The sequence below is a fragment of the Numida meleagris genome, chromosome 3 (genome assembly GCF_002078875.1).
Source record: "Numida meleagris isolate 19003 breed g44 Domestic line chromosome 3, NumMel1.0, whole genome shotgun sequence".
In the NCBI taxonomy this organism is placed as follows: domain Eukaryota; kingdom Metazoa; phylum Chordata; class Aves; order Galliformes; family Numididae; genus Numida; species Numida meleagris.
In genome coordinates this window covers 22,190,027-22,208,916 of record NC_034411.1, presented here as the reverse complement: position 1 = coordinate 22,208,916, position 18,890 = coordinate 22,190,027, and the positions used below count along the sequence as shown (strand labels likewise).

At 41.7% G+C, this 18,890-nt stretch overlaps 1 protein-coding gene across 1 annotated transcript in view; it reads right to left on the bottom strand.

Annotated features, from left to right (window-relative positions):
* Window positions 1-18,884, bottom strand: part of KCNH1 (potassium voltage-gated channel subfamily H member 1) — a 182,140-nt gene extending 163,256 nt beyond the window's left edge. The window contains exons 1-3 of the mRNA XM_021393204.1: window positions 18,666-18,884; window positions 6,603-6,726; window positions 6,250-6,356 (exon numbers count right to left, since the gene is read on the bottom strand). Of these exons, the coding sequence (XP_021248879.1) occupies window positions 6,250-6,356; window positions 6,603-6,726; window positions 18,666-18,738 (304 nt within the window). The 5' untranslated portion in view covers window positions 18,739-18,884. The remainder of the gene's footprint in view (window positions 1-6,249; window positions 6,357-6,602; window positions 6,727-18,665) is intronic.

The window sequence follows — 18,890 nt, the reverse complement described above, 5'->3', positions numbered from 1 at the left end:
ATGAAAAACATGATTTTCAGATTCAGTCTACGTGCTACACAGGCAGTGTGAGAAACTGCAGTATGTGTTTCAGAGCTCTGATAGCAAAACAAGAGTAACTTCCCCTTATGCCTTCTGTGTGCATTGATGTACAGCCACTCAGAGACTGTTTACCAGCGTTTCCAACAATACATCTACTTTCATTTACATTTTGTGTTCAGTTCTGGCAAAGTCTCTCACTGGTAAAGTTCAATGAGAATGCCAATGCACAAACAAAGAAGTAAACTCTTGTGAGCCATGTTGGCTTCTGTTAGACTTGGAATCAACAGTGAAAGAATCCAGAGTTTGTCTAATGGCATAGGACCAATCCTGCTAGAAAAGGAACGTCACTTCAAAGCTTGTAGAAAAGCAGTGAGAATAAATGGTAAGAGATTAAATTCTCCAACAAAATTCTGACAGTAGCCTATAGCACCAGGCTATCTTGTGGTACAAAAGTTACATAGCTAATTCCAGAATTAACTGATGCAGCTCTTATGGCCTGTGCGCAGGACTTAAGATGTTGCCTTGAAGACAAGACTATTTTAAGAGACATGATTGAGTCCCAGATCTTCTCCAGACTAACATACAGTAAATGTCTCCACATCTTACCGTTTCCCAACTGCAAGACAAATACTACCGTCTCTTCCCTCTCCTCCCTTCCAGTCCTATGTATTTCAACAGTGACATGTTCATCCCCTGCCAGGAACATCAACATTTAACATGTGATTTGACTTTGAGGTCCTTCAGAAACTCTTGCGTGAAAGTGAATAAGGCATTAAAGGTGTATTCCTGCTTCTCCCTCTGAGGATACTGATGACCCTCTATTCCTTCTGTTTTCCCTCTTGTCAACCAAAAATAGGCTATAGTGAAAAACAAAATGATTATCTAAACATGCCCTTGCCCCATACCTTGAACCATTTAAACAAACAGGTCAATTTGCCAACTGTTTTTCAAAACTACAAAAAGCACTTTGTTTAAATAAAACTGAAATAGGCAGTTTTTCTTTCCATAAAGTATAATGATGGAAAAAAATAAAATGTTGACTATTCAGCTGATGCCTTCACTGTCCTTACTTCGAGTAAGGGCAAGTCTCTAAGCAGTACAACCTCTGTAGTACTTCGTGCTTCAATCAAGTGGTTATCAACCATTGCCCTAGATGTAAACAGTCAAACAGTAGGGAAATGAAAGGGCTAGAAAGATGTGCTGGGTCTCCAGCAATTACTCCATGCAGTGATGTGAACAGCAGGACTTCAGTTATACAAACAGCACAAATGACCACTACAGTCACCTCTCCTGGAGTTTCACTCAATTCACCCAAGTCTCTATGAGATTGCTTCTTTCTATCACACACAGATCAAACAGTTTGTCCTATATCAAATTAGCATACAAGCAGTTTAGGGAGAGCTTGGCAAGTCACTATACCCACATAGTTTTTAAATTAGGAGCTCAGAGGAGTCTCAGACATTTGCAAGATGAAGAGCAATTCTTTTCATAGACTCTACCTTTTAGCAGAGTGGGCACTGAATGAGACCAAACCAGCTCAGCATGTAGAAGTTCACCTCCCTGTGCCAGTAATAGTAGACATTACATTCCCATCACTTTAAAAGATACTGCCTTCATGGTTTCCATATCTGGGGCTGCTATGTTCTGGCATCTAACACTTCTAAAGGTCAGAGTCTTATGTGCTAAGATAAAGAAAATCAATTTCAGTCCTCAAAAGTGAGACTGCTATGTAAAGTTATCTTATGACACTGGAACAAACAGTTTACAATGTTCAGAGCACAAACTACTGCATGATGGCAAAATGGTTTACCTGTTCTTCAGAGAAATCAAAAGTTATAAAGAAGGGTAAGACACAGGGAAGTCTGAAATCTTCTTTCCATTTACCTCAAGTAAAATATTTAATAATTCCTAGTAAAATATAAGGAGTACTATTGGAAGGCTTCATTGCACTGTATACGTTTGAGGTAACAACAGCAGGTCTTGTTCGATGACACATCTGAAGTCTTCAAAGTCAATGGAAAACATGAGTTTTATGAATCCAAAATACGTTGGTTTAACCTTCCTGAGGGTAACTGAACTCATGCAGATGGATTCACAGAAGAGAAGATGCAGGTGTGCATAAAGCTTGACAAATATGGAGACAGATTTCAGTGGCAGGCTCAGGAGGATACATGCCAGTTTACAAGGACTCCCTCCTTCCTGCTTCTGGACCTATGCAATGATTTAATTTAGCAATTATATACCAAAAGTATCCATCTGCAGACACTACAGTCACAGCACACATAATTTGAAATGGTTTAAACCAATATAAGTTATGAGAAACTCTGCCCTAGCAGTAGGCAATCATCCCCAAAGTGAATTTTGCTCTTTACAAATTAGCATGGATAAAGTAGTTTTGTTTTGTTGTTTTTTTTTTCTTTATTCATTTTTATTTTCTACAGAAAGCACTGGTCCCAAAGACATGCACAGGCAGAATCTGCCAAATCACTACTTTGGGCTTATTTATCATTCTTTGACATCTATGAGTGTCCAGGGGTGGGAAGAGGGAAGGTATTTTTTAAAAAATTAAACACACACAAACTCACAAATCTTCATGTTTTTCAATGTATTAAGTATTCAAGCACTCAGAAGACCAGAGAAACGAATCCCAGTGCAAATAGGGAGTGAGGCCCAGCTTTTAGGACTTTTCTAGGTACATATATTATGAGCTGCTGCTTATCTGAACCACTTTGCAGTAGGCAAAAGAATTACCTACGGCTCATCCTTTGGCTGCTGCTTCCACTGGCCTCACCTTTCTCACTTTTAGAAAATCCCTGAGGGAGGAAAAAAAAAAAAAAAACAAGAGCTGGCACTGCAGCACTGCTGCAGACCAGAAGCAATGGGAACATCTTTGCTCAATAGAGGCCTCCTGAAGCCACTTTGCAACTCTGTATGGATTTCATACAGTTTCACAGACTTTCCCATATAGCTGGAAATTAAGACAATAGAGTCCAGTATATTAGCAAGAAATATTCTTTCGCATCAGCCTGCTCTGCTGTTCAAGCCTGTATTGCATTTAGCTTTTAGCCCACTTCTGATGCTCTTCCACTGAAGCATGATTAGAGACAGCATTGGGAAGGGAATTATATTTCGAATGGGCATCACTTCTTCAGAGGCACAAAAAAATAAATAAATTTGCATGCATACAAAAATTTACTTCAGCAGTAATGGCAGCAAGTACATCTAGAAGAAGCCTGCTTTTGCACTACTCGTACAAAGCAAGGCAATGGAAGTCTAAGCTTAATTTACAGAGACATGCTTTACGCTAAGCCTGATAAATAAATAGTCTAACAAATGATTTTAAAAGTCTCCTGAGAAATTAGACTTTTAAAGTTGTATCAATTCAAATAAGCTAAGATGTGACTGAGATTAGCTGCAAAATGTTGTCTAAAATATCAGCCTGTGTCCCTCCTTGGTGTAATTAGCAGAACTCCACTGATTTCATTGAGACTTAGCATTGTTTTGATTTTCCCATAACATAAACAATACTGCCAGCATTGCTGGACACTCACATCTAATCAAACAATGGAACTGAAGCTCTCACATGAAATTACTGTCAACGTGCATGTTGTTGTTTTGCAGTCTAGATTAAAGAAAGCTTTCACAGTGCCTCCATGATCATGAACTGCCACTGAACGCAATGGAATGGCACCAGAGCCACAATTACAAAAATTTTGTGTCTGTTCACCTGCCTGCTTCAATTGCTTCCAATTATCCTGAAGGAGCTCTACGTTTCTAGGAAGAAATTTGTCTAGAGAATAAAAGCAATCGTCACATTTCTGCTAAGTAAATCAACGGCCTAGCTTATCAAACACAAGGACCCATCAAATCTCCGTTGCATCTTAACTTCAAGTTCTGGAAAGAGGGAGGACAATCACTGTTGAGTAGAAGGGCAGGACTAGACAGAGAAACAGGAGACCAGAGTAGAGACAATATCCACAAATGCAAGCATGAAGATAGAAAATTGCATCATTCCTTCGAATAATACAGCCTATGCTATTTTTAGAGTAAGTTGCAATGAAACTAGTGGACACACTGTACCTACCATCATCCTGATGATGTATTCATATAGCACAACCAAGTAAATACTGGAACTCAGTCACCACCACGAAAAGTGTCAAAAATGCTTGTCCTAGGTAGAGGTTAGGTGACTACAGGGACAACAGAGGCAGCAGTATGAGCGCTAAATGACTGGTAAATGGGACAGTATTTTCTATAATGAGATTATTTGAGAATAATTTGAGAATTATTCTGAGGAATAAGCCACAAGAACATTCATTTTTTGGTATTTCCCAGTTACAGCTCTCTAGTGTTTTTGGTGTTTCTCTAGCAGTAGTTAAGGTACCTTTAAAGCTACAAGCCCAACAAACATAAGAGCACTGCGTTTTGTTAAACTCAAAAGTAAACTCTGTACTTTCCTTTTTCCCATGACTGTGACCCTCCCCGCATGCAGAAGAACCATCACAGCCCTGCTTTTTGGCATGTCGCGTAACACAGCTTCTGCACAGCTGGACTTTGTTCTAGGCTGCCTCTCCTCGGGGAAGTGCATAGCAGGGCAGGAAGCATTCCTCACTCCACAGTTACCTTGCTTTAAATCTGCATAAAAGACAGAGAGGCCCCAGGCTGCACTACAGGCCATATGCTGCAGCAATGATAGAAGAGTAGCTGCAGAGCCTCTTGATGCCAAATTGCTGTTAAGTAAGAGAAAAATCCACATCATCCTAGATCCCAAACCACAGTTTATTTACTTGGCTTTAGATTCATAGAGGTGAGCTGCACATGTCCCGGTGGTCACTAACTGAGCTAGGAACTGAAATCACCTTTAAGAAATAGATAAATATTGGAGGCAGATAACACCAGAAGGCATGAAGCATAAAGCACGGCCATCCAGACAGCACATGAAGCTTTTCTATTGAGTTGGACTAGCAAAGCTGTGCTCCAGAAAGGCCCTGAGCAACAGCATCATGTCAGAGGTCATGCTTCGAACAGGCTAAAAAGAAACAAAAAAGATTCCAAGAGAAATGAATACAAAATCTCTTAAGGAGGTTTTTTTTCCACCTAAAAGAATGACAAAAACCTATTCCATGTACTTTGGCACCACCAATTCTTACAAGAAGAGATGAATTCTGATAGAAAACAAGCAGCTCCACACATCAGCTCTAGCACACAAGTATTATCTTTTAGCTCTTGTTAAGTCCCTGTTCTCTCTCCAAACTCCAACAGTCAGCACTAGCAGCTCATTTCAACAGGATGGCTACTCACATAAAGGTAGGATGGATTACCTTTTCCCAGAAAACTGGCCTATCTAATGAAAAATAAAACAGCATTGAGGTCAACTGTCAAAAATTGCATCACAGGCGCTCATGTTATGCTTTCTGTTTAGAGTTCCCCATGTCCACGAGCACAGAATTGATCGAAGCGATCATCGTAGCTGTTATGGGAAGAAGCTGTTGGCAGGATGCTTCTGCAAGGTACCTTTCCTTCATGGTTGTAAGGCAAAATTGTTGAACACAAAATGAAAGTTACAGAACGCAGTCTAATTAGCTTGACATTTGGCCCAATCTGAAGACCCCAGTGTATTTGCACTTCAGGTTACTTTAGGTAAATGAAAATTAATATGCCATGACACAGTCATGGGGTGGGGCAACAAATTTTGGGCAAGTAGTTCATCTGCTCACATGTGAAGTTACAGACAGACTAAAATTCATAGGAAGAAAAAAATAACCATACTATGTTTAAGAAGTAGTTTTGTCCAAAACACAAGACAGTTTCATTGGAAGACACCAGAAGTAGTCTAGCTTCTAAAACAAAAGATTGGATCTTTTTATTATGAAGCTCCATCTAAATATTGGTTTTGCCATTTCAAATTGAAAAAAAAAAAAAGCATTCTCTGTAAGAAAAACTATTTGCATAAACCTAGCTTGGTCACTAGCGCAGCTAATGAAACAAATGTTGGCATCACACACAAATTGCTCTAAACATCAGAACAAATTAGAGCTTCCTCTGCTTCCATGAATGACTCGCACCCCTAATGTTCTCATTTCTCCCTTGGAGATCAGTTGGCAGAACCAGGGCTTATTTAACCCTACATAAAACACAGTACTCCAGGGTGGCAGACTTGCAAGTTATGTAATGATTTAAAACAGTTTTGCACACCTACATTAATGAACAAACTAATCGGCTACTTACTGTTCTTCTTGTACATCAGGATTTCAAAGGAATTCATCTCATAGTTCTCAAACGTCTGCCGGACTTTGTCAATTGTATCTTTGTCTGTCAGCTCTCCATACATAAAACTGCAAACAAAGCAAGGGATTCAAGTCAGACACTAAACAAAGACACTACGCCATTTGTTTACAGCATGAAAAGGACCTATTTAGAAATAGCCCTTCTTTGATTTTATTTCACCTGGAAAGCAAATTTGACAGGTGCAGCCCCAGGAGACAAAAGACAGAACTGGGATGAACAGATTACTGCTTTCCTTGAGCAACAAGCACAACACTACAAGCTATTTAACAGAAAGTAAATCTGTTCTCAAATACCTGCAGGTGCTGCTTTTTTGCATAACTTCTGCTCTGTGATATCCTGATAGCTTGCAAAATCCATCGTTGCTGTACACAATGGGCCAATCCACTATCTGGGCATTACCCAAGACAAAATTAGTATCTGTTTGAAAGAACACATCAGTTAGACATCAGACAAGAATACGGTTTCATCAGTGGAAATACTCATTTTGGGATCCAAACTGCATTGCTTCAATTCCTGCACAGTTTTTCCCAGATATTATTCCCAGTGTAGTCAACAGGAGTATTCCCTGCTTTAAGTAAATTCTTAGTTTAAGAATTTAAGTTTAATTAATTACTCAGGCAAAGCTGAAGAAGGTGGTTTTATGCAAATGAAACACCCGATGTTAAGCAGGTAAAATTCATTTCCTTGACTAAGGACAGATTCATCAGACTGTTTCCCTCTGTGCCACACATACAGATCCACCACGACATTCAGTTTGGATGAGAAGCCTCAACACAGCCAAAACAGCATGAGCACTTATTTCTCATCAGAACACAGACTTAGCGGCTCCTGTCGATCCAGCCTTTGCTGCTGACCACACAAGTCCTATTACTCCCTGTATGACGTGTATGGCACAGCACTACAAACAAGACACCAGACAACTAGTTTTAGTACTTACACCAGCAGAAAGATATTTCTGTTCACTGTACAAGCTAGAATGAGTTTCAGTCACTAAGAAAAAAGAGATTCAAAATTCCATTCTCACTGGATCTTTGCATGTTATATTTCTATGATTAATAACTCATTTGAACAAAGAATATACTCAATGCCAGGCCCAGGCCTTGTTTCTCTGCTGTTTTGGCTCTTTGGCTCTCAGCTATCTACGTGAGTGCCAAGACAGCAGTGCTGGTGCCTGGGTACTGACAGGTGGGAGACTGCAGTGGCTCCTTTCACAGCCCCAAAGATTCCCTAGCTTAGCAGTTGGAAGAAGAGTTAGGAAGCCACATGAGATAATGGCATCCATACTGAAGGGGAGGCTCTAAGGGAGTCGACCATGCTGTCTGCTCTTCAAGATCTGCACCCAGATGCTTAAATATGTGTAGCTGTCGTTAATGGTTCCTGCAACCAAGAGACACAAACAAGACATTTTACCTATTACTTGCAAAGAGTTTTGTTTCTTTTAACTTCCCCTTTCAAAAATTTTTGTCCTGCTGCAAACTTCAAGTGGGTTTAAATAAAACATTCCTGTAGCTATCTAAATCCATTGCCCAATCCCATGAGCAAGATTAAGTGTATCTTTATACACTCTTTAGAATGAAATATATCAGTAGTATAACTTCAGGACATTTTAACTGCTTTGTTTCTCACAGTCTCTTCTAAATACCATGGTTTTTACTTGGTTGAAGTACTTTGTTCCAGAAACAATACATGTCTTTTACCCTTCCTATGAACAAGCAAGCCAAGTCATTTCTCATTGCTAAAGCAAGTGCTTTTGAGTGTCTATTACAAACAGTGCATTGCACTGTCTTAGGATATTTTTATATTTGCATCAGAAAGTACAAAAAATATGCAAATATGAAACTCAGGTCATGTTTTGCCCTGATGTGAATTGTGTCCCTTCATGCATTTATTCCTTCTCACCATCTCCCCTTCTGAAAAGGTAATACCACCCTTCACTTCTTGAAGAACTCATTGAAGAGCTTCCATTAACTGAAGCAGTCACTCTCCTTTCGCACTCAAATCTCAACATGTTCTTCAGATAAATAATCTCAGGTTTTTTTTCATTAAAAGCTATATAGAGTACTTTTCTGATGGCTGTCACCATGCAGATCCTACTTTTACCTACACTTCCAAAGCATCCATGATGTAGGACAGTGCTCTTATCCTCTTTTTACAGGTAAAAGCAAGGCATCAAGTCCACGTAGGGATGTAAGCACTGAAAGGTGAGACTGCTACAAGCCTAGCATCTGGACGCCCAGCTCTCTAAGACTTGAGAGATAGAAGCTCTCTGAGCAGTGCTGGTGATAGAACTAAGAAATATTAGCACAGCAAACTGCAGCCTGCCCAAGTTAAGCTATAGAAAACACACACAAAAAAGGGTATATTTTAAAGTTGGGGATTTTTCTCTCTTACTATGCCTAATGTTTCAAATGTAAGCCTAGCTCTCACATACAATACCACAGATTCTTTGCCATTATTACAGGAGCTCAGAAGTGACATTCTCACTTGCCTACTTTTTGGGTTAATGAAATCTGATTATTTTTTTTTTACCAGAAGAGCTTCCAAAGGATGCATAGAAAACATGCACATATTTCCCTCCTTCCTGACAGCTTAGCCATTTGGGTCTTTCTCCTAGCAGATGTGAATCACAGAATCACCAAGGTTGGAAAAGACATCCAAGATCATCTAGTCCAACTGCCCATCTACCACCAATATTTGCCCACTAAACCATGTCCCTTAGTACCACATCTAAACGTTTCTTGAACACCTCCAGGGACCGTGACTCAAACACCTCCCTGGGCAGCCCGTTTCAGTGCCTGACCACTTTTTCAGAGAAGAATTTTTTCCTAATATCCAACCTGCACCTCCCCTGAGGGGCTACCCCTGAGCACCACGAAAGCACAGCCTTCATTTCAGCTCCTGAATGACATTTCTACTCACCAAGCTACTGCCAACACCCTCAACATATGATGTCTTTAAGTCAGTGTGGATTGGTTGCTGTATTTTATACATCCCTATCAGGCAATCCCATTAGTGTAGTGAGCCCTGTCGGGGAGGTGGGGGTATAATGCTACATCTGAGAATCCAGGTTGGGTTTGGACATGAGTTATAACCACACTGACAGACCTTTCTGTACTTTTAAAACTTCAGCTGCAAAAACATGAGCACCTATCAATTCAAGGAGAGAGTCAGAGGTTTTGAGGATCCCACTGTTTTATAAGTCTGACTTCTAGCAAGTTCCCACTTCATGCACCTTGACCTTGTCTATGGTTCGTAACTTTGCCCCAGTCACACAGAAAGAAAATACTGAAGCTGGACCCATTCTCTGGAGTTAAAAACCATAACCCTGACTCAGATTTCAGTTTGCTCCTCCAGCTCCACTGCTGAGCTTTTAGTGCTCATCCTCAGTTTGGACCGACACCCAAAAATGCCCCGCAGAAACCAGCGCTCAGGAACTCTCCACATAGCTGAAAGCCTACAGAGACATTGTTTCTTGCACCACACAGTAAAGAAGGGGTCTCAGAGACAAACAGGAAGTTGTTTACAGGTGCTCATTCATCTTTCCAGATCTCTTTAAAGACAAAACAGCAACACAAAGGTGGTTCTGAGCCTGTGTAGAGAACACACCTGCATTTCTCCTCAGACAATGGTGTTTTGCCTCTTCAAACACTAGAGAGACACAGCATAAAATAAGGACTCCCACTTGCAACTCCTTTGCATAGTTTATTCTGACAGATAACCTGGAGGTAGAAGGGCTGTTCTCATTGCTATCATTTACATTCAATTCCACTGACGTCCCTGACAACGTGCTGCTTGGAGACAGCTCATAATCTGTTCAACAATTGTTCCTAACATAAGAAAATATTAAATAACATCCACTGAGGCAAATACTGCCTTTCCATCTGCAGGGACCCAGAGGCCAGGAAACAGCTGTGGCTTTGTTGCACAACAAGCACAAGGGATGCTCTGGTGAACTCTTTGAGCACCACATAGCAAAGCCTCTTGAGGACTCACAAATGGGTCAACAAGGGCAGGACAGAGACTGGACAGAGGGAGACTGGGAAGAAGAAATACACTGCTAAATTCTCTTCAAAGACAGGAGATAAAACATGCACGTAATAGATGCAGTATTCAAACTATTAAGTGATTGAGGTGCCTCTCTGAAAGGACTCAAAGGACTCCCTTACCCAGAATTCGATCTCTAACACAATATCAATTGGGTTAGTGGCATTGGCCAGCCCAAGGAGAAGCTGTACGCCTCACTGGCTCCTCTTATCAGCTCCAAGAAGAATTGAGCTAGGAGCTGGAGAGTCTGAGCTCATATAAAGAAGACTTAGAGTTCTGACTTGCGCTGTGTTTGGCACAGTCTTAGAAGACACTTGGGAGGCCCAGAAATATATAGAGATGCAGCACAAAGCATCTCATGCTGCAGAAACACAAGCAAGAACTGCTGCACTTCAAAGGCAGCACAGTTACTGGCAGGAAGAGGCAGGGATTACTGAACTCCGGCTACTTTGTGAAATGCCACACTTCACATTTTCAACCTGCATTTCCCCTAGTCAGTTCTGTTCACTGAAGTACATCCATATATCAGCTTTTACACGCACAAATGTCAGTGCCATTTTGGATGATCACTTTAAACTAGTCACGGCTGCTTTAAAGAACAAGAAAAGCATTTTAACTCCTTCCACAATGTAAGAATGGATTGTGCTCAGTCACTGAAACCAGTGGTTTTCTCTAATCACAAAATACATCATCACAGAAGAATCAGAAAATGTCCTTCTGAATAAAACAGCTCCTTTACCAACAGTGACAGCAAGTCTCTAGAACACCCAGCTTCACCAAAACTGCTATCTACAGAACTGTATTGCTACATACACTGCATTATTTAGTGGGAACTGCCCATCAGCTCAAACCCCCAAACCACCTGAGGACAAGAAGCACCTCATAGATCTCATAGATGCAACTGGTTGGGACTGGCACATTTAGGAGAGGTAAGAGCACAAACCACTACCGCAGAACTGAAAGAAAGGCTTAGTAAAAGAGTTTCTGACTCTGGTCATGGTCACTGCTGATAGAGCCTCCTTAGCTACTGTTCTGTTAGCTGGGCGTAAAGCAGCTTAAGCATAAGTACAGGGGACAAATGAGTTTACAAACAATTGTGTTTACAAACTCATGACTTGCATCACAAGTAGTATCATTTTGATATGGGAAAGAAAGAAAGAATTCACTTCATTTTTGGTAAGGAACCCAACACATGGAAGTAGGATGCTGTTGATGCTGTTTATAATTACACCTCTCAGAATTACTACAGTCATACAGCTCATACGGTACTATGGCTTTAACGATTTGCAAAGGATAGGTATGTATGTATTGTCCCTGGTTAAATTGTTCAAATATAACTTCTGAGATAAAAATACAGCCCTAAAATGGTACAAATAAGTCAAATTGAAAAGAATTTCAGCTGCCTATTCAACCCTTTCTTTGCACCTGTATGATTCGAGGCTCACACTTCAGGGAGAAGTACACAGGAATCAACCAAATGTTCATTAAACACAAGGGCTCTCTGTTCAAAGAACGTCCAAAGCTGCCCAGGGGACAAGAAGACTATTCACACAGAGGAATAAAAGTCATGGGACAAAGTTCTGCTCTTCCACCCACGCTCTCCTATGGAAGTCAATGGTGTTACATGGATGCATACATCCTCTCACTATCTCGAAGTACTCATTCTCTGAGTCGGAATGCATCAGTGTTTAAATGTTTTATTAAAACACTTGATCTCCCTATGGGATAATGATATGGTGGCCTCAAAACTGTATACCCTTAACACTGAGAACAAATTATTTTAATCTGCAGCCTCACTTAAATGCAAAACAACATATTACAAAGGACTATAGATAGGTTCATTTGGGTTTACAAGTTTTATAGAAGTTTTGCATAAAAAATATTTACAGAAACAAAAAGGGATTTAGAAGCTCTTTGGCTGCTAGAACACAAACAATATCCACTAATGCAGACATTACATTGCCCTATTCAAACATGACTTAAGCTCTATGCAGAGTGTACTGCAAGTACAGGCTGAAAAGAATTATTAAAAACTGTATTTCGTCATACTTAGCACAAATAACAAGAGACACTAACTAATACAACACCTTCAAGTGACTCAGTTTGAATCATTATAGAAAATGATTCAACCAGTGGTATAGATAAAAACTACTGGTTCCATCTCAGAATTTGTTACGATGCTTTATGATAGTATCTATTTTATCATGGCCTCTATCATGAATAAATTTTCAATTGAAAAGAATAAAACGCCCTACCAACATTAGAAACTGTAAAGTCTTCATAATTATCCACATTTAAAAAAAATAAAATAGAAATTAGAGCAGAAAAATGGAACATGAATAGCTGAAATGGGAAGTGCACAGAAGCCATCATACATAATTTATGGATAGCATTGCTCTGTGCCTATCTCTGAAGTGCCGACCATACTGAAACATTTAAAAAATAGCCATTCAGACAAAAGTGACGTCACCATGAGATCATTTTCAGAAATTAGAAAGTTCATCGGCTGTAAAAGTCATACATTGCACCATTCTTAATAAAGGCCAAAACCACTTTATAACAGTGAAGCTTCACCATTTAATTGGCCAGGTTTTTTTCCTTCTAGTCTAATCTTAGACGAAGTCCGGGAAAAAGAATTATTTAGTTGCATCAATTATACGGGTCTTCCATCAGTTTAAGAAAGCCATTTGATTTACTGATTATAGCTACAGCTATCAAGAGTCTTAAAAGCATCTGACAAGACCTAACTCCCTGCTCACTTCTAGCTATATAACTTACAGAAATGCATTAACAAATTCTCCAATGAATGGGTTTCACTAAGATTTGTTTTACAACCTCATTCTAGGATGTAATGCAGAAATTGATTGTAGAACTTCTTGAGCTTTCAGAGCATTAATTTTAAAACATGTCATCTATCATCTTTGTCTCGTACTTTTTTCCTACCTATAAAAGTAATTTTAAGAAGATCAGGTTGTAAATGCATTTCTAAATGCATAAAGATGCAAACACAAATTTGGCCTCGTTAGAGCCAGCAAAGAAACATTTTGTATTCACCTCAAGTGATACCAAGGAAGAAGAACTGTCAATACTCAATTGACATTCTGATATACTGACCAGCTGAACAAAAGCACTAACAAAAATAAAGGTACCTCCATAGCTGACAACTTAGAAAAGAAGGAAAGTCAGAAAGAAACAAATCCCTTTCTTCTGTTTTATTCTTGGTTTGGGAAAACGTCCTTAACACAGAACCTACAAGTTGTTCCCTTGTGGTTTTGAAGGCCTGCTGCTGGCATGCCTAAATGCCTTGTTTTAATCAGTGTCAACAGACAGATCTACATTCATGTGCAGTCTTGTAGGATCAGATACAAAAGGGCACAGACCCAAGTGCAACCGTTGGATGCCAGATCTATAGAGGGTAACATTCACCTCGCTTTGCACAGGACCAATCACAGTAACAGCAAGAGAAGCAACACCTTCAGCTAACATCCCTGTAAATGTAACATCATCTTATTACCCACCCAACCAGCAGTTTTGTATGCACTTTTTGCAAGGTATGGCTTTGGCAAAGAGCCATTTATACAAGGTAAGAGTACTTTCCAGGCCACATCCACTATGTTCTTTTTTTTAAATGTTGAAATTAACCCACTCCAGTCAGGAAGACGGATAATCAGACTTGTCAGCACGCTGTAGAAAACCTCTTGGGCATCTGTTCCAGGCTTTCAAACAGCTCATCTGGGAGCCTTAAGAATTAGGAGTGCTTACCCCAGCCATCACAGTTCATAAGGAATACCTTAATAGTGCTCTTCCCTGGCCACAGTTAAGTTCATCCATTTCAGCACTTTTGTCTAAAACAGTCACTAAAATACACTGCCCTATTCAACAGAACTGTACCAGCTCACACTTGGACGTAATTTACTTGCAGCACAAGGCTTCTGAGCCCAGTTTTGCTTGAAGACTCATTGTAAATTAAGGAAATCTGAAAGCTGGCAGGAAACCAAACATACTCTATCAGAAGGAAACAAGAAAATTATACTCCACCCCAAAAATATGTTTCCTTATTTTAGCAGTCCTGTTCTCAGTACGAAAATACTTTCTTGATGACTGATGCTGTTTACTAAAGGTGTTGCAGCAGTACAAGGCAGCCCAGCAATGCCCAGGATCTGACCATCCTGGGCACATCTCATTCAGAAGAGCGATGCAGAACCTGTCATGTTCATACACGCACGCCCTTCCAACGCAACAGCTCTGCAGTCTGAAAGTGAATAGACTGACAACGCTGAAGACAGAAAATGCTACCTTTGGGGACACATACCTATAGTGCTTCTAGAGACAAATAGGACTGGCTGCAGTCACGCCTGTCTCCAGAGCCACACTGTTCTCTGTTCTAGGTTCTTAAATGAACCAGAATCATAGAATTGCTCAGGTCGGAAAAGACCTTAAAGATCATAAAGTCCAACTGCAACCTAGCCATATTACCCTAACTCTAACAACCCACCACTAAATCATGTCCCTGAGCACCACAGCCTGAAGGCAGGCAGGGCAGGAGAAATGGCAGCACCGTAAGGATCCCCTGCACATGTTTAATGTAAATGAACCTCTTAATAAAGTGCAAAAATATGAAAATAAACCTCTGCTTAGTTCTTCATCCTGAGACAGATTCCTTCTCATTTGCCTCTGGCAGAACACAAAAACAGGTTGTTCAGTTCCAGAGCTGTTTATAATGAAGTTAACTTCTCTCCTGGGTCTTGGGCAGCAGCACAAGGTTAGCAGGCCCATGTTGCAGAACGCTTATTTTACTGGGATTTCATCATCTCCAATGGAAGTAATGTGATAAATCATGGAAATACCTGTTATTCTCAGGATTTTTGTCTCTGAGGGCACTTTTTCTTTCCCTCTACAGAGGACTCACTGAATTCTCCATCAGAGGGTGCAGGTTTGTTTCCACACCTTATCTCTCCTTAGGGTGCTCCCAGGGGAAGCAAGACTAAACTCAGATAAGCTTTATGCCCTCATACTCCCATTTTTTCCTCCTTCTTTTGTCAATAAATCAGAAAAGTATCTGTGACTTCCACCGAAATTCTTAAGCCATGCAAACACAGGACTTATTTTTGCCATTTTTACACAAACTAAACTCTCACTCACCAAGAATGGGCTGGAGAATCCAGCAGGTATTTACGTAAACATAGAAGTATTTTTGCCTTCAGCTATTGATAAAGCATTGGAATATCACAGAACCTGTTTCCTCTCTAACATACCGCACCATTTGAATTTGGTGCCTTGGCCATGAACCAAGATAATAACTGTTATTGCTGTAGTGCCTTCATACTGGGGCTATATTACATTACCCAAGAAAAACATTAATATCACATTAGCAGTAACCAGCAGAGACTAGTGTTTCTTTACATACTGCGCTGTTTTACAGCACGGGCTCATTTTCTATCCCATTGGGTGTTTGAGTCTTTAAATATTTCAGTGCTTCAAACAAATTTTTGCCAACCAAGCACTACATGCAACATTTATTTTTCTAGCTCTACACATCTACTTCGGAAGCACAGCTTTTAAACATTAAATACAGACAAGAAGGATTACATTAGTGTCCCAAGTCCTTCCATTTTTCTTCTGGACTTCCAACAGGAAGGAAGCTGGAGATGCTCATTTCAAAGAATGAAGAACCCTGTAGTGCTCACACTTCATCAAAAAGGTCTTCTTGTGAGAAGAAATCAAAGAGGACCAGACGCAGCCCACAGTTCTAGGCTGATGATGCTATACATCCTTTCCCATGCGTGCTATATCAATGCTATAGAGATTCTCAATTCCTTCTCTACTCCAGTGTGTGGAATTACTTTGCAACTTGTAATCCTAGCATAGCTATTCAGGCTGGCATTTAGTCAGTGAGAACCCATCTTGGTTGATTTGCAACCAAAGAAGGAACTCTTGTCCCTAAAATTCCTAAGACGACAATTCAGACCAATGGAGTTTGAGGTGAGTCTCGCTGCAGGCGGTGCGATCTGAACAGAAGAAGAATACTAAGCTCAAAGGAAAGGCCCTGAATTTGCATGCCCAAATGCACTGCCATTACCTTTAGCCACTGAAGGTGCATCAGCTTGCCAGTCTCACACTAAATGTGAAAGGCTGTCCAAAGAATTACTTGTTAAATTACTTGTTAAAAGTGGCATAATTAATGCTATCCTTAGAGTAGTGTTTCCAAAAGAGGTTGTACACCAATTACTGTGCTATTGCCATAGAGCCTCTTTCCCCAAGATAACCCTCACAATATAGCTCAAAGCCAGAGTGTGTTTTTCTCAGTTTACCTGTGACTACAGTTGCACGCCAAACCCAAGTACCTTTAAATGGAGCATTTCTTCAGCATCTATTTCAGTTCTACAACCAAATTCCTTTCCTTTCAAAGAGAATTATCCTCAAATTAGGAACATTCCTATATATGTATCGATTCAACATTTGCTGGCACTATTTCACTTGCTTGCAGGTGCCAGCAAATATAGTTTGACAAGAAGCCCAACATTTATTTGGCAAATCCCAAATAGCCCAGAGAGTTCCCTTGTGGGCCACATTAGTATCCAATTGAACAAAACTGAGAAGGGGAAGCCAAACCTCAAAATTTAAGTGCTCATGCTGTGGGCATCCCAAATCATCTTGAAGGCAAGCAGGTAGGCCAAGGAGAGGCAGGCACCTAGGAGCCAGGACGTTCCCATGCTTCCGTCCCAGTAGCCAACACTACCCTGCCAGATGAGGAGAAACGGGACCCAGCCCTCAACTCCTCACACAGATGAACGTCAGAAGAGGCAGATGGCCTCACAGCAGAACTGAATCACCCAGCACTGATATGTGACAGCATCACATCACAGTAGTGACGTGAGAAGACTCAGGCTTTTGAACTTGAGTCACTTCCCAAAGATTCCTCTAATATGTCTGAACTGTGCATCATCTCCTATCAGGCTTCATCGAGAAACCTGTATTTATGGCAGCCCTCAGGACTTGCTGAGCATTTGGAAATCGTGTGCTGCCATTTTACCTGTGCTGTCTAGCACCACACTGTTACGACACATTCTTAACAATGAGGGAAAACAGGAAGAAAAGGAGCAAAGCTCCTGCTGCAAGATCCCCTCCATCTCCAAACCTCAAGTGATTTATTGCACCAAGGTCTTGGCACAGATAGCCATCAGAGAAATTCAGCGTTCAGTGGAGAAAATTATTCACAAACTCAAGACGGTTCTGAGAAAAGCCTTAGACAGCTGCTGTCAGAAGATTAGAGGAGCAAAGTGGATCTGATGAGATGTTAACATTTCAGTTTTTAGAAAGAGGACAGCATTCTCCAAGGGGATGGGCAGTATTTTTGGGGGAGGGAACACGGCTTCCAAACCCTTCTATAGGAAAGTTGCAGAGAAAAACAGCTTAACAGAAAATCCCTCACCATTCTGTGTGAAGACGTGTTCTTATCAAAGATCGTGGTTTTTTTTTTTCTCAGTAATATCCCTTAATTGAAAACCATTCTTTGGATGATTTGAGTTTTTAGCTGCTTATCAACAGGGTTAATTGTCTTTGCCTTTTTGGAACAAACCGACTGTTTTTTAATTGATTAAATCATCTCGCCTCGTCTTCAGAAAGAACTCGATCCGCATATTCTCAGTCATGCGGGAAGTTCTTAATCCCCAAAGTAACCCACCGAGGCCCACGGAAGCATTAACAGTTCATGGCAGAACTCAGAGCTGTCAGAAAACCCCTCGTGCCCGGGTTCCAGCAGACACCCAGACCCCCGGATGGCTGCAGGTAGCAGCTTTTGCTAAGTCCCTAAGCGAAAGAATCTGGGTAACACTAACGCATATTTGCACACCGTTGTGAAATTCTAGGCGCTTTGCACTCCACAATTTTCCTAGAGAAAGACTCGGTTACAGTTCGCTAGGAGGAAAAAAAAAAAAAAAAACCCGGCACTACCCATCCTCAGCCCTCAAAATGGCAAACTCCCTCCTCACTTGGGAGGCATCTTTCCACTCGGGCCGCAGCCCCCGCCGAGCTCCGGGCTCTGCCCTCCTGGAGACCCCGCAGTTCCGCCCGCCCGACCCCGCACGCCCCGCAGCTGCGGACCCGCACGCGCCCCCGGGCCGGCTGACGGCGCGGGCTGCCCCCCGGCCGCGGTCTCTCCCCGCAGCGGCACAGCGCGGGGCCGTCCCGCCGCACCTGCCGCCCACCCGGGGCTCCGCTCGGGACGCGGGGGCGCAGCCCGACGGCCGCCCCGCACCTCAGGGTTCGAAGCCCCTCCACGCGGGACCGCCCCTTCGCCCCCGGCCCCTTACCGTTAGACCTTCGCACGATGTTCTCCAGGAACGTGTTCTGAGGCGCCACCAGCCCTCTCCTTCCCCCGGCCATAGTCGCTCTGCGAGAGCGCGGCGCGGAGGCTTCGCTTAGGGCCGCGCGGAGCCGCGCTCTGCCGCTCCGCTCCCCGCCCGCTCCGCGCGCCTCATGCCTCCGCCGGGACCGTGGCACGGCTGTGCGGCATCAGCCCTCCCGCCGCCTCCCGC